Source organism: Macrobrachium nipponense, chromosome 7 (genome assembly GCF_015104395.2).
Source record: "Macrobrachium nipponense isolate FS-2020 chromosome 7, ASM1510439v2, whole genome shotgun sequence".
NCBI lineage: Eukaryota > Metazoa > Arthropoda > Malacostraca > Decapoda > Palaemonidae > Macrobrachium > Macrobrachium nipponense.
This window is the reverse complement of record NC_061109.1, coordinates 17655093-17674627: the sequence shown is the minus strand read 5'-3', so window position 1 is coordinate 17674627 and position 19535 is coordinate 17655093. Positions and strand designations below refer to the sequence as shown.

At 42.7% G+C, this 19535-nt stretch overlaps 1 protein-coding gene across 7 annotated transcripts in view; it reads right to left on the bottom strand.

Annotated features, from left to right (window-relative positions):
- Positions 1–19535, bottom strand: part of LOC135217728 (uncharacterized) — a 297946-nt gene that overhangs the window by 205315 nt on the left and 73096 nt on the right. For 6 of the 7 annotated variants that reach the window (XM_064253723.1, XM_064253722.1, XM_064253724.1 and 3 more), the window contains exons 5-6: positions 1623–2924; positions 808–941 (exon numbers count right to left, since the gene is read on the bottom strand). In XM_064253723.1, coding sequence (XP_064109793.1) covers positions 808–941; positions 1623–2924 — 1436 coding nt within the window. The remainder of the gene's footprint in view (positions 1–807; positions 942–1622; positions 2925–19535) is intronic. The other variant, XM_064253727.1, reaches the window with a different exon arrangement.

Below are 19535 nucleotides of genomic sequence, written 5' to 3'. Positions count from 1 at the left end.
CTTACTGCTGATTAGCATGTGGAATACTAACATAAAGTTAACAACCGCAATGGTCAAGGCATGTTACTGCAAAGTTTCAACTGTCATGGTAGCCAACCGGATTATGTCAGCACACCAACAGCCAATCATTGACTGGTATAATGACCCACTACAACACGAAAATGACCCTGTTTTCATCCACTGGTAGCACAAGGCAGGGTTGATAGAGGGGTTTCTTGGAAATAGTATCACTAATAGTCTGAATTCAATAACAGCTTTACAAAGAAAAGAACATCCTTTCATCCAATTACAATTTAACCTAAATTTAATAGCTCATTTTCTCATAAGTTGTATTTTAACAGAGATCCTTCTCATTCACAATTGATCCTCGATCCTGTTTCCCTGCTGAGAGTAATCAGATTTCGCTGAACAGCAACACCAATATGCAGTAAATGTGCCTCACTGCAGAACTTTTCAGTTCCAGGGGTCCTTTATTCCTAACACTGTTGGACTGTGGAACAACCACCCAGAGGATGTCATGCAGCTAGAACTTCATAAGTTCAAACAAAAATGCAATGCAATGCTACCCTTATACTATTCTCCTTGTATTTAATACATTTTTATCTGTTCATTAATTTATTTTTCTTTTTTAAATGTTTGTATTTCCCTTTCCTATTCTTACTTGTTCCTAATGACACCATACTATTTGGAAGCTTGAATTTCAAGTAAATGGCCCCTCTGGTCTTGTTCCACATGAAAAGGTTTCATCTTCTGAATAGTAATAATACTGAAACTGAAAAACTTCCTAAAAGAAACATTCTGACATACCAAGTTCGGCAATGTTCCAAATCTGGAAACACAGGCATCTGGTATGATGTTCAGCTTTGCTTTTGACAGTCTTGCCTCAAGTCCCTCTGCTGGCTTAACTTCTGGCTGTGAACTATCTTCATGTGGTACTGCCACTGGAATAAAATAAATTAAAAAAAACTTTTATCATAGTTTCAAGAATTGAAAAAGAACTAACATATCAGATGAAGCACAATAATACAAAAACTTGACAGGAAACACTGTCATTATTTGTATTATTATTATCACTGCTATTATTACATTATCATTATCAATATATATAATCATTATTAGTAATTAATTTTACTTTAATGCAGGTTTCTTGTTACTGTAGTGCATTCCAGTACAATATACAGCAATAAACTTCTACTCTTCTGGATAGAAAACACATGCTAAACACACTGAAAATAATGCAGAAAACGTTATGGATCAATTAGCAAGGATTATCAATTACAGGCAGTCCCCGGGTTACGACGGGTTCGGCTTACGACGTTCCGAGGTTAAGGCGCTCCTCAAATATATTCATCAGACATTATTTCCAGGGTTACGACGCCTACAACTCTGATCTGGCAGATGAAATATGACACCAAAATTGCAAAATAATCAATATTTGAAGGTTTTTTTGATGAAAAATGCAATAAGAATGCAGTTTACATAGTTTTCAATGCACCAAAAGCATTAAAGATTTTCTTAGGATTTTTTACGATGTTCCGGCTTACGACAATTTTCGGCTTACGACGCGTCTCAAGAACGGAACCCCCGTAGTAACCTGGGGACAGCCTGTATAAGAAACTTACAGACAACAGATAATGTAGGAGAAGCATCCGCAGTCCCACTCTCAATGTTCTCCTCGCCATACACTAATATTGAATTGATCTCAACATCGAGCTTCTGCTTTTTATTTTCAATGACGGTAACTTCACTTTGGTACCTTCTTTCTTCTGCTCTAATTCGTCTTTCATATGCAGCCTTTTCCTTCCTCAAGTTTTCTTCATGGATCTTTTTGGCAGTGCTCAATCTTTTTTCAAGGGCTGTTTTCATCTCCATTTTTACTTTTAACAATTTCAATTTCTTAATTTCAGGATTTGATGAAGGGTCTGAACTTTCAAAAGCATCAGTAACACCTCCTTCAACTTGCTGGATTTTGATTTGTTGCTCTCCATCAGCTTCTCTATTATATGAGGACTGTTCAATAAAAGGAATGGGAGATGGCACAATTCTAAGGCCATGTGATGATTCAGCTGCAGTTTTCAACTTTTTGTTGTCATCTTTGTCATCAGAATTTTTTCTCTTTTTTGTACCAGAATCCCCTGGAGAGTCCTCTTCAAAAATGATAGTATCATCTGAATCATAATTACAATTACTGGTTTCTTGTGAAACATTCATTTCCCCAGACAAACTCTCAATCTCAGGTTCAGGATCTTTAGGAGATTCACAACTTTTCAATGGACTCACTGGCGGAGGCGACTCCAATCGTTTCTGCAGAAGAATGCGTAATTGACTTCTTTTTTCAACTGCTTCTTCTTTGTTATTTCCTCTATTTTTTTCCTGTAAATCACTGACATGCCTTAAATCAATGGAAGTGGTCAGTTTTCGTTCAACATCTTTAGGAGATTTAGCAAAAGGTTTGAGCTCTGCTATTCCTGTTGTTTTAAAATGATGTGCAGTTGAAAATGATGGCTTAGCTTTGTATTCGTGAATTTTGTTATCCTTTTGCTGCTCACCTGTCAGTGCTGTTTTGTCATTCTCTTGACCACTCTTAAATACTCTTTTATCTTTAGGACTTATGGCAAACATCTTTTGTTTTGCCAAGCAATTCTGCTTTGCTGCTTTCATCAACTTCCCATCACTCCCTTTGAAAATTTTTGTTGTCTTCAACCTCTTTTTGATATAGTCACTTTTCTTATCTGGATGACCTTTGAGCAACTTTGTTTTTTTTGGGGTGCTTCTCTTGTGAATGTCATAAGAGGGATCTGAAAGATCAGGAAGAAAATCATCCTCAGAAAAATTGGTCTCAGAATCTGGTCCATCACTGTGATTGGAAATATGAGAGGAAGCTACTGGAGGTGCTGAGGTTAGTGTTCTGGAAGAACTTACGACTGAAAGGAATAAAAGCACAATCAAATACAACTTTCTTCAGATTTTGACAGTGAAAACTAAAACAATGATATTGTTATGATACAATAAAGTTTCATACATACTTACCTGGCAGATATATACGATTGAAGACCCACCCAGCCTCCCCGCAGGAGACAGGTGGAAGAGAGAATGTGATTAGAAAACGGGAATGGTTCCTAGTCCTGCCACCCAGAGCAGGGCGGTAGATCACCTGACCTACCTGTAGCGAGTGCCGCGAAATTTGAATTTCTGTCGGGGACGACGGAGTCGATAGCTATGTATATATCTGCCAGGTAAGTATGTATGAAACTTTATTGTATCATAACAATATCATTTTCATACATTCAACTTACCTGTCAGATATATACATAGCTGATTGACACCCTTTGGTGGAGGGCAAGAGACAGCTAACTTACTGACTAGACAGGTAAACATATGTTGTAGGTATTAATAGACCTTGGTTCCTACCTTTATTGGGTGGAAGACTTCGTGGCTACTGCCCAGGAGTCTGCTTCACCTCAAGAGCCTTAGCGAGATAGTGATCTGCGGCCAAGAGTTCTTGTGGGTCTGTCGATGGGGTCTCATCCACTTACTCGGCAGAGCCTAACTGGCATTTATCAATGGGTGCTAATCCGTTTATATGACAACACGCCTTCTTTAAGGAGCACACAACCGATCCCGATCACCCGATCCTAACCCGTGTTAGTTCTAAGATTGCCAAGAGTCATCCCCAAACTCTTAGCAAACAACCAAAAACTCTATAATCACACATACAAAATTCCAAAAAAAAATTTTGTACCCCTCTAAAAGTCAGTTGTCACTCGATCTCCTAATGAAGAGAAGTGAAGGCCGCCAGTGCGGCATCTAACACTCCCATGCACAAGAAATACAAGAACACATCCGACAAGAGGGTTACGTACATATATTTAAGGATCGGTGCTCTCTCCTTTACCCAGAACCGTCTGTGCTGACACAAACGGACCTAGAGAAAAACATTTCTCATACGTAACTCGCACGTCTTTCAAGTAATGAGATGCAAATACTGAGTTGCATCTCCAAAAGGTTGCATCCAGAATATTTTTAAGTGACATATTTCTTTGGAATGCAATAGACGTCGCGATTACCCTTACCTCATGAGCTCTTACTCTTAATAGATTAAAAAGAGTCATCTGGGCAGTTCTTATGAGCCTCGGTAATGACACTTCTAACAAAGAAGGCCAAAGCATTTTTAGACATAGGTCTCTTGGGGTCCTTAACCGAGCACCATAGACCATGTTGTGAACCTCCCAACTGCTTCTTTCTGTCCAGATAGAATTTCAGTGCTCTAACTGGACAAAGTGATCTTTCTATTTCTCTGCCCACTAGGCTAGTAAGTCCTTTTACCTCGAAGCTCCTGGGCCAGGGATTCGAAGGGTTTTCATTTTTGGCAAGAAAAAGAGTCTGGAATGAACAAATTGCAGAATCTTTTTTGAAGCCAACTCGTGATTCAAGGGCGTGCAACTCGCTGACCCTTTTAGCCGTGGCAAGAGATATACACTTTCTAGTGATATCCCGGAATGAAGCCGTATGAGGTGGTTCGAACTTCTCGGAGGACAGAAATTTCAGGACCACATCCAAGTTCCAGCTTGGAACCTTAGGTTCTACTGACTTCGATGTTTCAAAGGAGCGAATGAGGTCGTGCAAATCTTTATCATTTGTCAAATCTAATCCCCTGTTTCTGAAGACTGCTGAAAGCATACTTCTGTACCCCTTAATAGTTGGTACAGAGAGATGCATCTTTTCCCTCAGGAAAAGAAGGAAATCCGCAATTTCGGTTACAGAGGTATTGGAAGAGGACAGCTTCTTCGACCTGCACCAGTTTCTGAAAACTTCCCACTTCGATTGGTACACTCGCCTAGTAGATGTTCTGCGGGCTCTAGCAATTGCGCTTGCCGCTTTGCGAGAAAACCCTCTCGCTCTGACAAGTCTTTCGATAGTCGAAAGGCAGTCAGAGCAAGAGCGGGTAGATTTTGATGGTACCTCTCGAAGTGGGGTTGTTTGAGCAGATCTATCCTGTTTGGAAGAGATCTGGGGAAGTCCACTGTCCACTCCATCACCTCTGTGAACCAAATTCGGGATGGCCAATATGGGGCTATCAGAGTCATCTTGGTTCCCTTCGAGGCCACAAACTTTCTGACTACTTCCCCCAGTATCTTGAATGGGGGAAAAGCGTACACATCTAGCCCTGACCAGTCCAGGAGAAGGGCGTCTATTGCATAAGCCCTGGGATCTTCCACTAGGGCGCAAAATGTATCTATCCTTTTGGAGAGAAACGTGGCGAATAGATCCACCTGCGGTTTCCCCCAAAGATACCAAAGGCTCTGGCAGACTTCCGAGTGGAGGGTCCATTCTGTAGGAAGGACCTGGAACCTCCTGCTCAGTCTGTCCGCTCTCACGTTTCTCTCCCCTTGGACGAATCTTGTTAGGAGAACCATGTTCCTTTGATTCGCCCAAATCAGCAGATCTCTTGCTAGTTCGTATAGGGCGAGAGAGTGAGTTCCTCCTTGTTTTTTGACAGGGCCCTGAACTGATAGATCCTTCCCTCGAACATGAAACGAAGGAATTTCCTCGACGAATGGTGAATGGGGACGTGGAAATATGCGTCTTGAAGATCTAGGGACGCCATCCAATCTCCTTGACGGAGAGCTGCAAGTACTGAGGCAGACGTTTCCATGCTGAACTTCTGTTGTTCTACGAATTTGTTCAGCGAGCTTACATCCAGTACTGGTCTCCATCCCCCCGAGGCTTTTGCTACGAGAAACAAGCGATTATAAAACCCCGGGGAGCTGTGATCCAGTACCAGACGAATGGTGAATAGGGACGTGGAAATATGCGTCTTGAAGATCTAGGGACGCCATCCAATCTCCTTGACGGAGAGCTGCAAGTACTGAGGCAGACGTTTCCATGCTGAACTTCTGTTCTACACGAATTTGTTCAGCGAGCTTACATCCAGTACTGGTCTCCATCCCCCCGAGGCTTTCGCTACGAGAAACAAGCGATTGTAAAACCCCGGGGAGATGTGATCCAGTACCAGTTCTATTGCTCTTTTGTCCCACATCTGTTCCACCATCTGACGAAGAGTATCCATCAGAACAGGGTCCCTGTATCTGGCGGACAGTTCCCTCGGTGATGTTGTCAAGGGGGGCCTGTCCTTGAATGGGATATAATAACCCTTTCTGATTATTGACATCGACCAAAGATCGGATCCTATGTCTTCCCATGCTCCCGCAAAGAACTGTAACCTGGCTCCTACAGGTGTCTGGAGGAAAGATTTCTCATTTTCCCTTCTTAAAGGGACGGAAGGAAGATCTTCCCCTTCTCTCCGTTGTCTTCCTTCTGGCGATGGATCTAGCCTGAGGGCCTCCTCGAAAGGGCTGCTGTTGCTGAGCTGGCCTAGTAGCTTTCTTTTCCTCACTGGTCACAGGTCTATTCTTCCTTGAGGATTGTCTTAGAAGATCTTGAGTGGCCTTCTCAGTTAGTGAATGAGCAATGTCTCTCACCAACTGAGAAGGAAATAAATGCTCTGAGAGAGGCGCAAACAATAAAGCGGATCTCTGCGAAGGAGAGACGGCCTTCGTGAGAAAGGCACTATGAACCGCCCTCTTCTTTAGTATTCCCGCACCAAAGAGGGAGCATACTTCCGCCGATCCATCTTGAACCGCCTTATCAATGCATGCAAGGATGCTATGTAAGGTTTCGGGGTTTAGTTGTTCCTTTTCATGGGACTTCTTAGCAATAACCCCAAGGGACCAATCCAGGAAGTTAAATACTTCTAAAGTGTGGAAAAGTCCCTTGAGGAGATGGTCCATTTCCGAAAGACCCCATGTTGCCTTAGCTGAATTTAAGGCGAGTCTCCTCGAGGAGTCTACGAGACTCGAGAAGTCTGACTCAACCGAAACGGGCAGAGACAATCCCATATTCTCTCCCGTTTCGTACCATATGCCTCTCTTACCCGATAGTTTAGCGGGAGGCATGCAAAAGACTGTCCTTCCTAACTCCTTCTTTGTCTTGATCCAGGAGTCAAGAGATTGTAGGGCCCTTTTCATAGATATGGCCGGCTTCATTTTCAGGAAAGATGAAGATTTGTGCGCTTTCGTGCTAGAAAAAAGAGCGCGCGGAGAAGGAGGAGCGGCTGGAGTCAAGGCATCTCCATATTCTTCTAAGAGAAGAGAAGAAAGAATTTTATAATTTGAAAGTCCTTCCTTATTAGTGATTTCGTCCTCTGAGACGTCTTCTAAAATAGGCTCGGAAGTAGAAGGCTCTCTTCTCTCATCTGTCTCCTCCTTTGATCTCTTCCTTTCCGAAGAAGAAGCACTTCTATTAGGAGAGGGACTAAGAGTAACTCTCTCTCTACGTCTATCATTAGGCGAGTCGTGCATAACCGTTTTACTCCTTGTAGACTCCTGTCGGATATCAAGCTCTTCATGAGGAGAATGCGCCTGGCGTTTAGCAGGAGTATCTCGCTGAAAATACTCCTGGTGCCTGGTAGGAGTATCATGTTTGGAATACTCCTGGCGCCTGGCAGGAGCAACACGCTTCGAATACTCCTGGCGTCTGGCAGGCGCATCGCGCTCCGAATACTCCTGGCGCCTGGTAGGAGTATTAAGTTCCGAATACTCCTGGCGTCTGGTAGGCGCATCGCGCTCCGAATACTCCTGGCACCTGGTAGGAGTATTAAGTTCCGAATACTCCTGGCGCCTGGAAGGAGTATTAAGTTCAGAATACTCCTGGTGCCTGGGAGGAGTATCGAGATCAGAATACTCCTGTCGCCTGGCAGGCGCATCTCTTTCCGAATACTCCTGAAGTTTGGTAGGAGTATCACACATAAAAGGCGCATTCCGTTTGACAAGTATATTGCGCCTAGCAGGCGCTTTACTCCTATCAGGAGATCCCTCTTCTCCATTTGGATCTTGTTGCTTGGATGAAGTTCCAGTTCTTGAACGGTCTACAGGAAACTCAGGCTCTTTGCGCCTACTTGGCGCCTGGCTCCTGGTTGGCGCCAGACGCTTGGCAGGAGTTACTTCCTTTTCCACTTCTCTCCTGCCTAACGCACCGCTTCCTCCAGAGATGGTCGCCTGTGCGACACCTCCCCTGGAAGGTTCGTTGCGCCTGACAGGAGATCGGTATTTGGATCTCTTAATCGGAAGCCTATCATCCTTCTTACGAGTAGGCTCTTTAAAAAGTACTCCTACCAAAGACGCTAATTGCTCCTGTACATTCATCAAAATTCTCTTGGTCGAAGGCTCATTCGAATCAGGAGAGGAAGATCTGGAAGGCGCTCGAGGATCTCTTTCAGTCCAAGGATCCAACTGCTTCCTAGCCTTCTTTATTACCGAAGGCGCATCTTCTTCAGAGAAGCGCTCGGGGCTAGAATTGAGCTCAGGTTCTTTCCAATTCCGTTTCAGCAGACGTGAAAGCTTAGACTCCTTCCATCCTCTTCTCGGAGAAGGCGAACTAGATGACGAAAAGCACTCTCGTAGGACGCTTTTCCTATAGCTGTCCCTGGCAGTCTGAGATGTAATAGATTCTGCCGAAAGGACGCCTGATCGTTGGGGATTCTCCACGACCCCCGTACGGCTTTCGACTTTCCTTCTCCTCTGGGCCACGGAGCTTGGAAGAGGTCTAGACCTGGGAGCGGTGCAGAGACGACCAGACGCCCCCTCCACTACACTGGGGACACTAAAATCACTTGAGAAACCACATTCACTTCTCTTACCTTCCAATGCTGCCATTTTTTCCTGCATTTTCTGAAGGGAAGCTCTGAGTTCCGCCATTTCTGAGGCAGAATCAGAGGGGTTAACAACTTGTGAACGGGCTGAAATAGAATGGGCATAATTATCAGAAGAAGAAGCTACTGAACTAGATAAAAGTTCACGAGATTTAGACATTTTTCGGCTTTTGTAAGCCGCCTTCCTCTCTCTATCTTTCTGTAACTTCTTCAAGTAAGAAGTTAGATTCTTCCATTCTTGCGCACTCAGTTTCTCACACTCATTACACGTATTCTCAAATGAGCATTCAACCATTCTACAACCACTGCATGCAGTGTGAGGATCTACCGAAGCTTTCGGAATCCTCAACTTACAGCCCTCATTCACACACACTCTGAAACTAACACTAGAATCAGACATATTCACGAAAATCCAAAGCCAAGTCCAAAAAACAGTCCATGATAGCGAATGCCAAACAACGATCCAAGTACGTCACCAAAAATCAGTCGAAAGATGATCAAAAGCGTTGTGAAAAAAGAATTCTAGTCAGGAGGAAGTAACAACAATGTTGATACCACCGGCGACAGAGAGAATCTGATTAGAAAACGGGAATGGTTCCTAGTCTTGCCACCCAGAGCAGGGCGGTGGATCACCTGACCTACCTGTAGCGAGTGCCGCAAAATTTGAATTTCTGTCGGGGACGACGGAGTCGATAGCTATGTATATATCTGACAGGTAAGTTTAATGTATGAAAATTTAATTTAATGAGACTTTTTTTTTATTAGAAACTGTTCATGTCTATAATTTCTAAAACTTAGAAAATTACCGTAAAAGTCTTCAGATTTTACAAAGTAAACATCTTACGTATATCAAATGCAAAAATGGATTAACATCAAATCCAGAATTTCATCAAATAATTTTGTTTCACAAACCAATATAGGTAGAGACCCCAGGATTTGAGTGTCAGTTAGAAACATACCCTTCTAATGGAAGCCATCTATCTCAGTTTATTGTGAAGATGTTCTTTCCTTAAAAACAACTAGTACAGACAAAGCACTTGATTCCATAATCATATGGCTCACCTATGGAGGTCATTCCTAACTGTGAAGCAAATACTGGCCCAATGAAAAGTTGATGCTAGACACATTAACCGGCATAGAGTCAAGGGAATACATGAAGTGTAAAGCAAGCTGTTGACAAAAATCCCCAACAGAAAAAATTTGTAAAACCAATCTGTAAATATCACAATTTGTCAAAAATTGTATTTTTCCTAACTATACAAACCTGAGGTCCTTTAACATATGGAATGTAATCACCGCCAGCTGGAACCGGTCGTAAGCTTTCGAACAAGGTAGTTAACTGCTAGTCCGATAGTTGGGAGTCCCGCCCGACTGGGAGGTGAGGAGTCACTTTGCTTTAAGCCCAGGAACAGAGTGAGGGGTGGCATGAGGTGGGACTACAGTGGGGCCTTGATTAGTCGCGGATCAGCAATCAAGGATTCAGTTAATCACAGGTTTTTCCTTGGACCACTTCTCAGTCTATATCGATGGTATGAATCACAGCATCGCAGGCTTGTCCGCGGTAGGCTAAGCCTCGTCCGGTTCCGATAACCAGCAAATGCATGAACAGATTCACATTATGATATTAACTGACAATAAAGGTTATAAAACCATTCTCACCTTATATATTATTGGCATATCTTCATAATACATATAGCCTATTCATGGAATAATTCCACATCATTGACATCAACTTGTAGTTGAGTGGCCAGCAGAAATGTAAACATTGAGTTACACTTCACAGCGACCTTTGTCATTCTTAACCTTTTAAAAATGTTAATAGTAGTAGTGTAATTACAGTAGTAATAACATTTAGGAAAACATTAATTTTCAATTCGAACTTCATTATTGTTTTGGTATAACGTAATCAACTTCTCTGAACACTGCAGTCATACAAACGATAATTGTCATTGATCATCGTATTGTTGTTTGCGATGGCGCCGAAGCGTAAACGTAATAAAACCATTTTTACCTATTATATTATTGTCATATATTCATAATAAAATGCATATCTTATATATTATTGGCATACTTCATAATAAAAAACCTCTTCAAGGAATAATTCCTTGGGGAATACATTTTTCAAAAAACAAAAATACACTTTACAAGTTTACAGTATGCACTGATTACTTTATTTTGATTTGATTACATTAACCCTCTTACGCCGATTGGACGTATTAAACGTCGAGTCAAAATATCTCCCGTATGCTGATTGGACGTATCATACGTCGGCTCAAAAAAGTTTTTTTAAAAATTCGCGGAAAAATACTTATAGGCCTACCAGCTGAAAACTTTTGTATCACGCGCCTTGGGGGATGCTGGGAGTTCACGGATCAAGGCGTTGTTTTGTTTACAATCGCTACGCAGGCGCGCAAGCGCGAATTTCTTTCTTATCGCACTAAAAAGTATCAGTGACACATCTCGGAAATTATTTCGGCACTTTGACATAATTTTTGCACCATTTTAAATTATCCTTTACATGAAGTATTATATATGAAAATGTGCGCAATTTCATGTAAAATACAACAAAAAAATACTCATGATTGTAGCTTTTATCAGTTTTGAAATATTTTCATATAAATAATGATAAGTGCAAAAATTTCAACCTTCGGTCAACTTTGACTCTACAGAAATGGTCGAAAAACGCAATTGTAAGCTAAAATTCTTATATTATAGTAATATTCAATCATTTGCCTTCATTTTGCAACAAATTGGACGTCTCTAGCACAATATTTCGATTTATGGTGAATTTATGAAAAAACTTTTTCCTCACGTTCATGCGATAACTCTTCCGATAAATTTTTTCGTGCGATTGTCCTAATGTTTGCACCCTTTTAAATTTGCCGTTACATAAAGTTTTATATATGGAAATGTGCGCAATTTCATGCACAATACAACAAAAAAACAACCCATGGTTGTAGCTTTTATCAGTTTTGAAATATTTTCATATAAATAACGTTGTGCAAAAATTTCAACTTTCGGTCAACTTTGACTCTAAAATGATCGAAAAACGCAATTGTAAGCTAAAACTCTTATATTCTAGTAATATTCAATCATTTACCTTCATTTTGCAACGACTTGGAAGTCTCTAGCACAATGTTTTGATTTATGGTGAATTTATGAAAAAAAAAAAACCATTTTCCTTACGTTCGCGCGGTAACTCTTCCGAAAAAATCAGAATTTTTTTGTGCGATTGTCGAAATGTTTGCACCATTTAAAATTGACTGTTACATAAAGTTTTATATATGAAAATGTGCGCAATTTCATGTAGAATACAACTAAAAATGATTGAAGGTTGTAGCTTTTCTCTTTTTTTGAAATATTTGCATATAAATCACAATAAATAGAAAAAAACCACGTTCGGTCAAATTTGACTCTACCGAAATAGTTGAAAAACGCAATTGTAAGCTAAAACTCTTACGGCCTAGTAATATTCCGTCATTTTTCTTCATTTTGAAACAAATTTGAAGTCTCTAAAACAATATTGTGATTTATGGTGAATTTTTGAAAAATATATTTACCTTCACTCCGCGCGCCGATTCGCGGCCGCAAGTCTCCGAAATACGTACATCGCATTATCCTAATATTTGCTCCTTTTCATATTAGCCTTTTTATAGAGTTTCATATATCAAAATGTGCGCAAATTCATGAAGAATACAATAAAAAATAATTGAAGGTTGTGGCTTTTTCCATCTCCGAAATATGTGCATATAAAAAATATATATATAAAAATTTCGACATTCGGTCAAATTTAACTCGTCCAAAATGGTCGAAATCTGCAATTCTAATCTAAAACTCTTACAGTATCGTAATATTCAATCATTTGTCTTAATTTTGAAACAAATTGGAAGTCTCTCAGGGCGGCCTGAAAGGTTGCTTCCACTACCTTAAGGGTCAGTGGTAGCGGAGTCCCTTCCACCGGAGTAAAAATGGTGAAAGGACTCCTAAAGGCTGTGATGCGGGTGTTTTCACACCCCCATTCTTCCAGACTTCTCATTAGAGTCTGCTGTGCCTGTTCCCTCGGAAGGATCACTGTTTCCTTGGGAACCTTGTCCTCTCTCATCATCGCTGCTTCCGTTAGTCGGACGTAGCCAATGAATGGTGGTTGAAGGTCTCTGGGGTGGAACTCGAAGTCCTCACGCCTTCGAGTTCCTATGCCTTCGACTGTCAACATTCCGTTGACAAACGGGGCATACGAAGCGATCCTCCAAGGGTTGGCCGCCTTGAATCTGGCATTGGAAGAGGAGAAGGTGGCACAGATAGAGGGGAACCTGCCGCAATCGAGGTTTGGATCCCGGCGATGGCATTCTCCTGAGCAGCCAGCCGTTCCGCCAGCGATTGGATCGACTGGCCGGAAGACGTAACGAACTGGAGAGCTGGGAGAGCACCGAGCCGACCTTGTTGTCAACCAAGGCCCCTACGATCACTCCCACCTGCTCCAGAATGTTAGCCGAAAAGGATTCGGGATCAAAAAGAGGGACTTGAGCCCGATCCTTACGTGATCTATGTTTGGGGGACCTCGACGCAGAGGAAGAGGCCTCCCTTGACCTAACTGATCCGGGGTGGTGAGCCGGAGTTATAGCGTCTGTCAGGATGACCGATTTCTTGGGGAGAGACTTTTTAAGTTTCTCCTCGGTCATCTTAGCCTTGGGGATCACTGAAGTAGCCTTAGGACGGACAGACCGCTGCTCTTCAGTGAAGCCCCGGAAAGAAGTGGAAGTAGAAGGATCAGTAGAAGGTGATGGAGAAAGGGAATTCAGGAAAGGGCCCTGAGAACCCACAGGAGCTGCCCCTACTACACCCTTACCTGTACCCATGGAGTCAATAGCCATGGGTTCAACGTCGAGGTTCATTGCCGCAACGTCTTCTGCAACGTCCTCTGGGAAATCCCCCTCCTGTAGGGAGATCATGACTTGAAGGTCGGCCAGCAAAGGGGCGGCCGCTATCGGGTGTCCACCACTGATCCTTTCTTGGCTCCTGGGAATATTAGGTCCGCCATATCCTGGGTAAGAATGTAGGGGCGGCCCTTAGAATTCCGGCCAAAACCCCCTACCCAAGCTTTGAGAGTCGACAAAGCTTTCTTCTTTTCTTCATCACCCGAACTAGTGTAAAAAAGGGTGTTAGAGGATAGGGGAGGAATGTCTGTTGTGTTGAGATTATATGAATATGTGTCTCATATGTGAAAGGTATAATATAACAACAAGTATTCCAGGTTGAACGAATGAATGAAAGAAACAGTGCTAAGAAACTTACTACTAGTGAGGCATCTCCTACTAGCAAGTAGCAGGTTTGGCAAGCTTCATGATGCCAAACGATAAAATCCTCCACTTTCACTGCACATCCTGCATGAGAACGGCATACTATATGGCCGCACGGGTCTTGGAGGATGGCACTACACCCAATCTCCTGGCACAACATCTGTAAGTCAAAGGATACATGAGTACCAATGACAACCTCCAGTGGAATAATATGCAAACTATCCATGGGTGCCGGAGTAGGACCGACGGATAGAGATCTACGTATGAATATTACGTAGAAAAGTTACGAGGGGGGAAGAAAGTCTCTGCCTCCGCCTAAGCTCACTTGTCATATGACTAAAAATAGACTCCGTAGGGCCCGGAGTTCTCCGTATGGCCCGAGTTAATTAATATTGAGTGAGCAATGTCAAACTTCTAACGAAGCAAGGGATAGTACGAGAGGCGGAAATAAAAAACCCCCCGGAGTAACGCAAAAGATTCTAAACATTAAATAACACAAAATAAAACAAAATAAAAAACCCTTATATCAGTAAGTGCTCGTGTGAACTATCCTAAGTGGATAGGAAACCCAGTGGTTCCCTCCCCCCCTCTCTATGTTCGGTAGCGGCGGATAGACACCTGCCGGACTGAACTGAGGGGGAAAGAGTAGGGAAGAATGTGGGGTAGGGGAGCCCTCCCCCTGAACGGCCAGTTAAGGACGGAGAAGAAGGGGGGAGGAGGTCCCGAGCCCCCGAGGCACGTGACGAGTGAGAGTACCAGTAGGGGAGGGGAGATCCCCACCAGTCCCGTGAGTCACCCCCTCTCATGCAGACTCGGACGCTAGCTGTGAGAAACGAGTCATCGCCCATTGACGTGGATGGCAATGTATGGAGGGGGGGAATGGGGGGACGGGAGGGGGACCCCGTAACCGGGTGGCTCACCGTGATAAACCGGTGGTCTTCCCAGCCAGGTGAAAGATACGAGGTGGGGAAGAACCGTCGGAACAACATCAATATCACTGATATAAATAGGATTATTTATAATAATCAATCAAATAAAATTAAAGCGATATCTTAAAGCTAGACTAACACGGGGAACACGAAGCTAAGCAAACAGAAAATTAGGTTAATCGCCGATCCGAAGAAAGGGGTATGTTAGCCTAATTTAACCTCTAGTTCAAGAAAACGGGGGGCAGGCTAATCACCAATCGACAATTGGGGTATGAAAGCCTAACTTAACGGTAAAATAAATTATAACAGGGAAGCTAATCGCCATACCGAAGCATGGTGTATGTTAGCCAACCTAGTATACCTATAATATTATTAAAGGTAATCAGGAACTAGAGAAGGAAAGAGAGAACATCAGAATAATTAAGATGATATGACTCTCAATCGTGACTGATAAAACTCCTAACAATGTAAGGCGTAGCTAGACTAAGGTCCGAAACGTGCGGTCGGAGCGTGCCCCGTGGAGGCTAACTAAAAAAACTAACTGCATAAAGATATAGAGACTATGTATAAGTAACCATATCTAAAGTACTGAGAAAAAGGGAAATCTCTAACGGTATGGAAGACCGATGGCGACAACACAGGCAAAAGAGACGAACGAGGCGAAGGCGAGAGAGACTGTCTGGTCCTCTTAACCGGCAGTCTGTCATCCTTCCTGCGTCGAGGTACTGCCTCTTTCTGCTGAAGCAAAGCAGCAAGCTGTTGCTGCATAGAGCGGATGATCTCGGTCTGAGAAGTTTCCTTCAAAGGAGAAGAGCTGCGCCTGTGAGAAGACGAGGGGCGAGGGGACGCCTTCTTCCTTTTCACAGGAACTGCCCTGGCTCTAGAGCGACTGGGGCGCTCGATGGCGTCATCGTCGGATGACGTCTTAGTCCTCTTCTGTAGCGGAAAAGCGGCGAAGCTCTCCGGCGAAGACCGCAGATCAGAAAGAACAGGACGTGAAGTGTCCTGCTCTCGGAAGCTCCTCTTCAAAGGCCGCGAATCCGAATGAGATTCCCACCCCTTGCTCGGGAGGACGCGTCAGAAGACGAAAAACAATCCTTTAGAAGACGTGCACGAGCACGCTCCTTAGCAGCCTGGGAAGCGTCTACAGGAACTGCTGAAGGGACGTCAGATCGGTGGGGGATCCCCGTAACCCTCCTTCGGCCTTCGACATACCCTCTCCCTGAGTCCTGGGAGTCCGGCAGAGGTCCCAGCCTAGAGGCGCTATAGGGGCGATCTGACGCCCCCTCCACTTCACTAGGGGCACTATCACTGCACTATGCCTATTTTCTAAGGCGAGCACTTTGGATTCGAGATTCCGCAACAAATCCAAAATAACAGAAAGGGCATTACCCTCCGCAGACACCACTTGAGGGCCCGAAGGCAACACTACAGGGTTAGGAATTGCAAACTCTACAGGAGGGTTAGAGGGAGAAACATTACTGCCCTGTCTACTATCTGACTTGCTCCTGGAGGAAGACCTCCTTATCCTATCACGCTCCAACTTTTGAACGTAGGATTCATACGCCTTCCATTGGGAATCAGTCAAACTTTAACTCTCTCTGCAGCGATGATCATATACACACAATTGTCCCCTGCAACTCTTACATACTGTGTGAGGGTCAACCGAAGCCTTCGGTAGCCTCACCTTACATTCATCCTTACCACACACCCTGACGCTAGCCGAACTAGACCCAGACATCTTTGTTAAGGGAAAAAACAAGCCAAAATCCAAATCAATCCACAATCAACGTGTGCCTAGCTACCGATCCAAAGTCAAAAAACCAAAAGTCAATAGGATACTCAATTAGCCAAGCAGCTTTCCAAAATCCTGAGACGCCTGTTTACAGTACCGGCGACAGAGAAAATCTGATAGAAAATGGGAATGGTTCCTGATACCCGCCTCCCAGCGGCGGGAATGGGTACTAACCACTTAACTCCCACTACGTATGTCGTAAGTTTTAGAAATTCTGTCAGACTTCAGAGAATACAGCTATATATATATCTGACAGGTAAGTTTCATGAACAAACCTTAATTTTGCGTTCCATCCTCATGAGGGAAGCCTTCAAATTTGCAATCTCCGATACCGAACTTGCAGAATCTGATAAGGGAGAAGGCGGTAATGCTGTATGGGAGGAAGCAACAATTAAATGAGAGACAGGTGCTAAACTACTAACTGGCTTGTTAGAGAGACCTACTCAAACTTTTGGAAGAGGCTTTTCTAGCCTTATCCCTCTCCAATTTCCTTAAATAGGAATTAAGAATCTTCCATTCCTCCTCATTCAAATTTACGCATTCACCACAAGTGTTAGATACAGAACATTCATTCCCTCTACACTGCTTACATACGGTGTGAGGATCTACCGAAGCTTTCGGTAGCCTCACACTACAACTCTCATTCACACACACACTGAATGTATAACTAGAGTCAGACATTTCAAGAAAATTCCAAACCAAAATCCAAATAACAGTCCACAAAAGCGTATGCCAAGCCAGAGATCCAATACGTCACCAAATAATCAGTCCAGAAGATCAACGGCGATGAAATACGAAAGTCAAAGTCAGGAGGAACTAGCAACGATGTTACTAGAACCGGCAACAGAGAAAATCTGGTTAGATGGATGGATGGATGGATGGATGTATGAGTTTTAGGGCGAAAGCCCAGGCACTGGGGCCAAAGAAGCCATTCAGCGCCGTAATGGAGATTAAATAAATTACATTATGAATGAGTTGTGTATGAAGAAAATGGTTCATATATAAATTACCATATGAGAAATGAATGAATTAATGAAGAAATAAATGAAGAAAATGCTTAATAAATAAATATATATATATCTATGATGTGATAGCTAAAAATAATTAAATGTTATTAAAAATATTTATAGACTTTAAAAAGGAGATGAGAGCAGAAATATCTGCTTCATCTCCCAAAATATCACAAAGGGATTTACCCCTAAGATATCTCTCTCTCTGGTTAAAATATCTGGGGCAAGCAACCAGAATGTGCTCCACTGTTAGCATCTTGCCACCGCAAGCACACTCTGGGAGGCTGCCCCCTTCTAAAATAAACTGATGGGTCAAATAAGTGTGCCCAATCCTCAGTCTGCTTAAAACTATTTCTGTTCGCCTATCAGACTGGAAAGACGAAGGCCACGGCAATATATTATTTCTAATTTTTCTGTACTTTCTATTATTGGCAAGATGAGAAGTCCATCTTTCTTGCCATTTGCTTAAAATATAAGACCTAAAAGGACCTTTTAGATCTGTATGAGGCACTTTACTAAAGGCTGTTTCTGATGAGACACTAGCAGCTTTCGCTTCCCTATCTGCCATCTCGTTTCCGCAAATCCCCACATGTGAAGGGACCCAACAGAAAGAGACAGATTTATGCAAATAATTCAAATGGAGGAGCGATTCCTGAACTTTTTGAACTAACGGATGGAAGCTATTGAATTTTTTAATAGCTTCTAAAGTGCTTTTCGAATCCGAGTAAATGACAAAATTAGTGTCGCTACTTTGAACAACTATATCCAAGGCAGAGACTATGGCTGTTAATTCTGCTGTGAATATGGATGCAAAGTCAGGTAGTTTAGCTGTATACGCTGTATCACCAAGGATAACTGCACAGCCAACACCACTACCTGACTTTGATCCATCCGTATATATTTTTGTCACATTAGTATGGACAGTTTAGTGCTCCAAGAATTTTCCCCTAATCTCTTCCTCAGGACAGTCTTTTTTGTTAAAAGCTTTTTTGCACACGGATGCTTCTGGAATAAGCCATGGAGGATACACAGGATGTTTTACTTCCATGACTTTCTGGGATTTAAGATTATTACCCCTAACATCTTCATTTAGTCTAACTTGGAATGGTCTAGAGGCTCTTATACCAAAAAGACCCGTGAGTCTGCTTCCCTCAGCACCTGAAAGGAGGGATTTTTGGGAGCACTTTTAATTCTAGCCATGTACCTTAATCCTAGTTCTTGCCTTCTCAGATCAAGGGGAAGTTGGTTAGTATCAACATATATGCTTTCAACAGGCGAAGTTCTAAAAGCCCCTGAGCATATTCTCAGCCCCATATTGTGTACAACATCTAGTTCCTTCAGCCTGGTTTGACAAGCTGAAGAATAAATCTGACAGCCATAGTCTAGCTTGGACCTACACAACGAGTCATATAGTTTCAGCAGGGATTTTTTATCAGCTCCCCAACTAAATCCAGAAACAACCTTTAAAATATTCAAAGATTGTTTAACTTAATCTTTAAGGAGTTTATGTGGCTGGCCCATGTCAATTTCTGGTCAATGGTCATTCCCAAAAATTTCACTTCATTTTCATAAGGAATGATAGATCCTTTTAAACTGAGTGTGGGAACCTCTTCCACACGCTGGCACCTAGTAAATCTTGCAGAAACTGTTTTAGAGGAGGAGAATTAAAGCCATTCTCATCAGACCCACTTTGTAATGGCATTAACAGACCTTTGCAGATGTTTACATACTGACAAGGCATCATATCCTGTGCAGTATATTGCAAGGTCATCAACAAAAAGTGAGCATTTAACA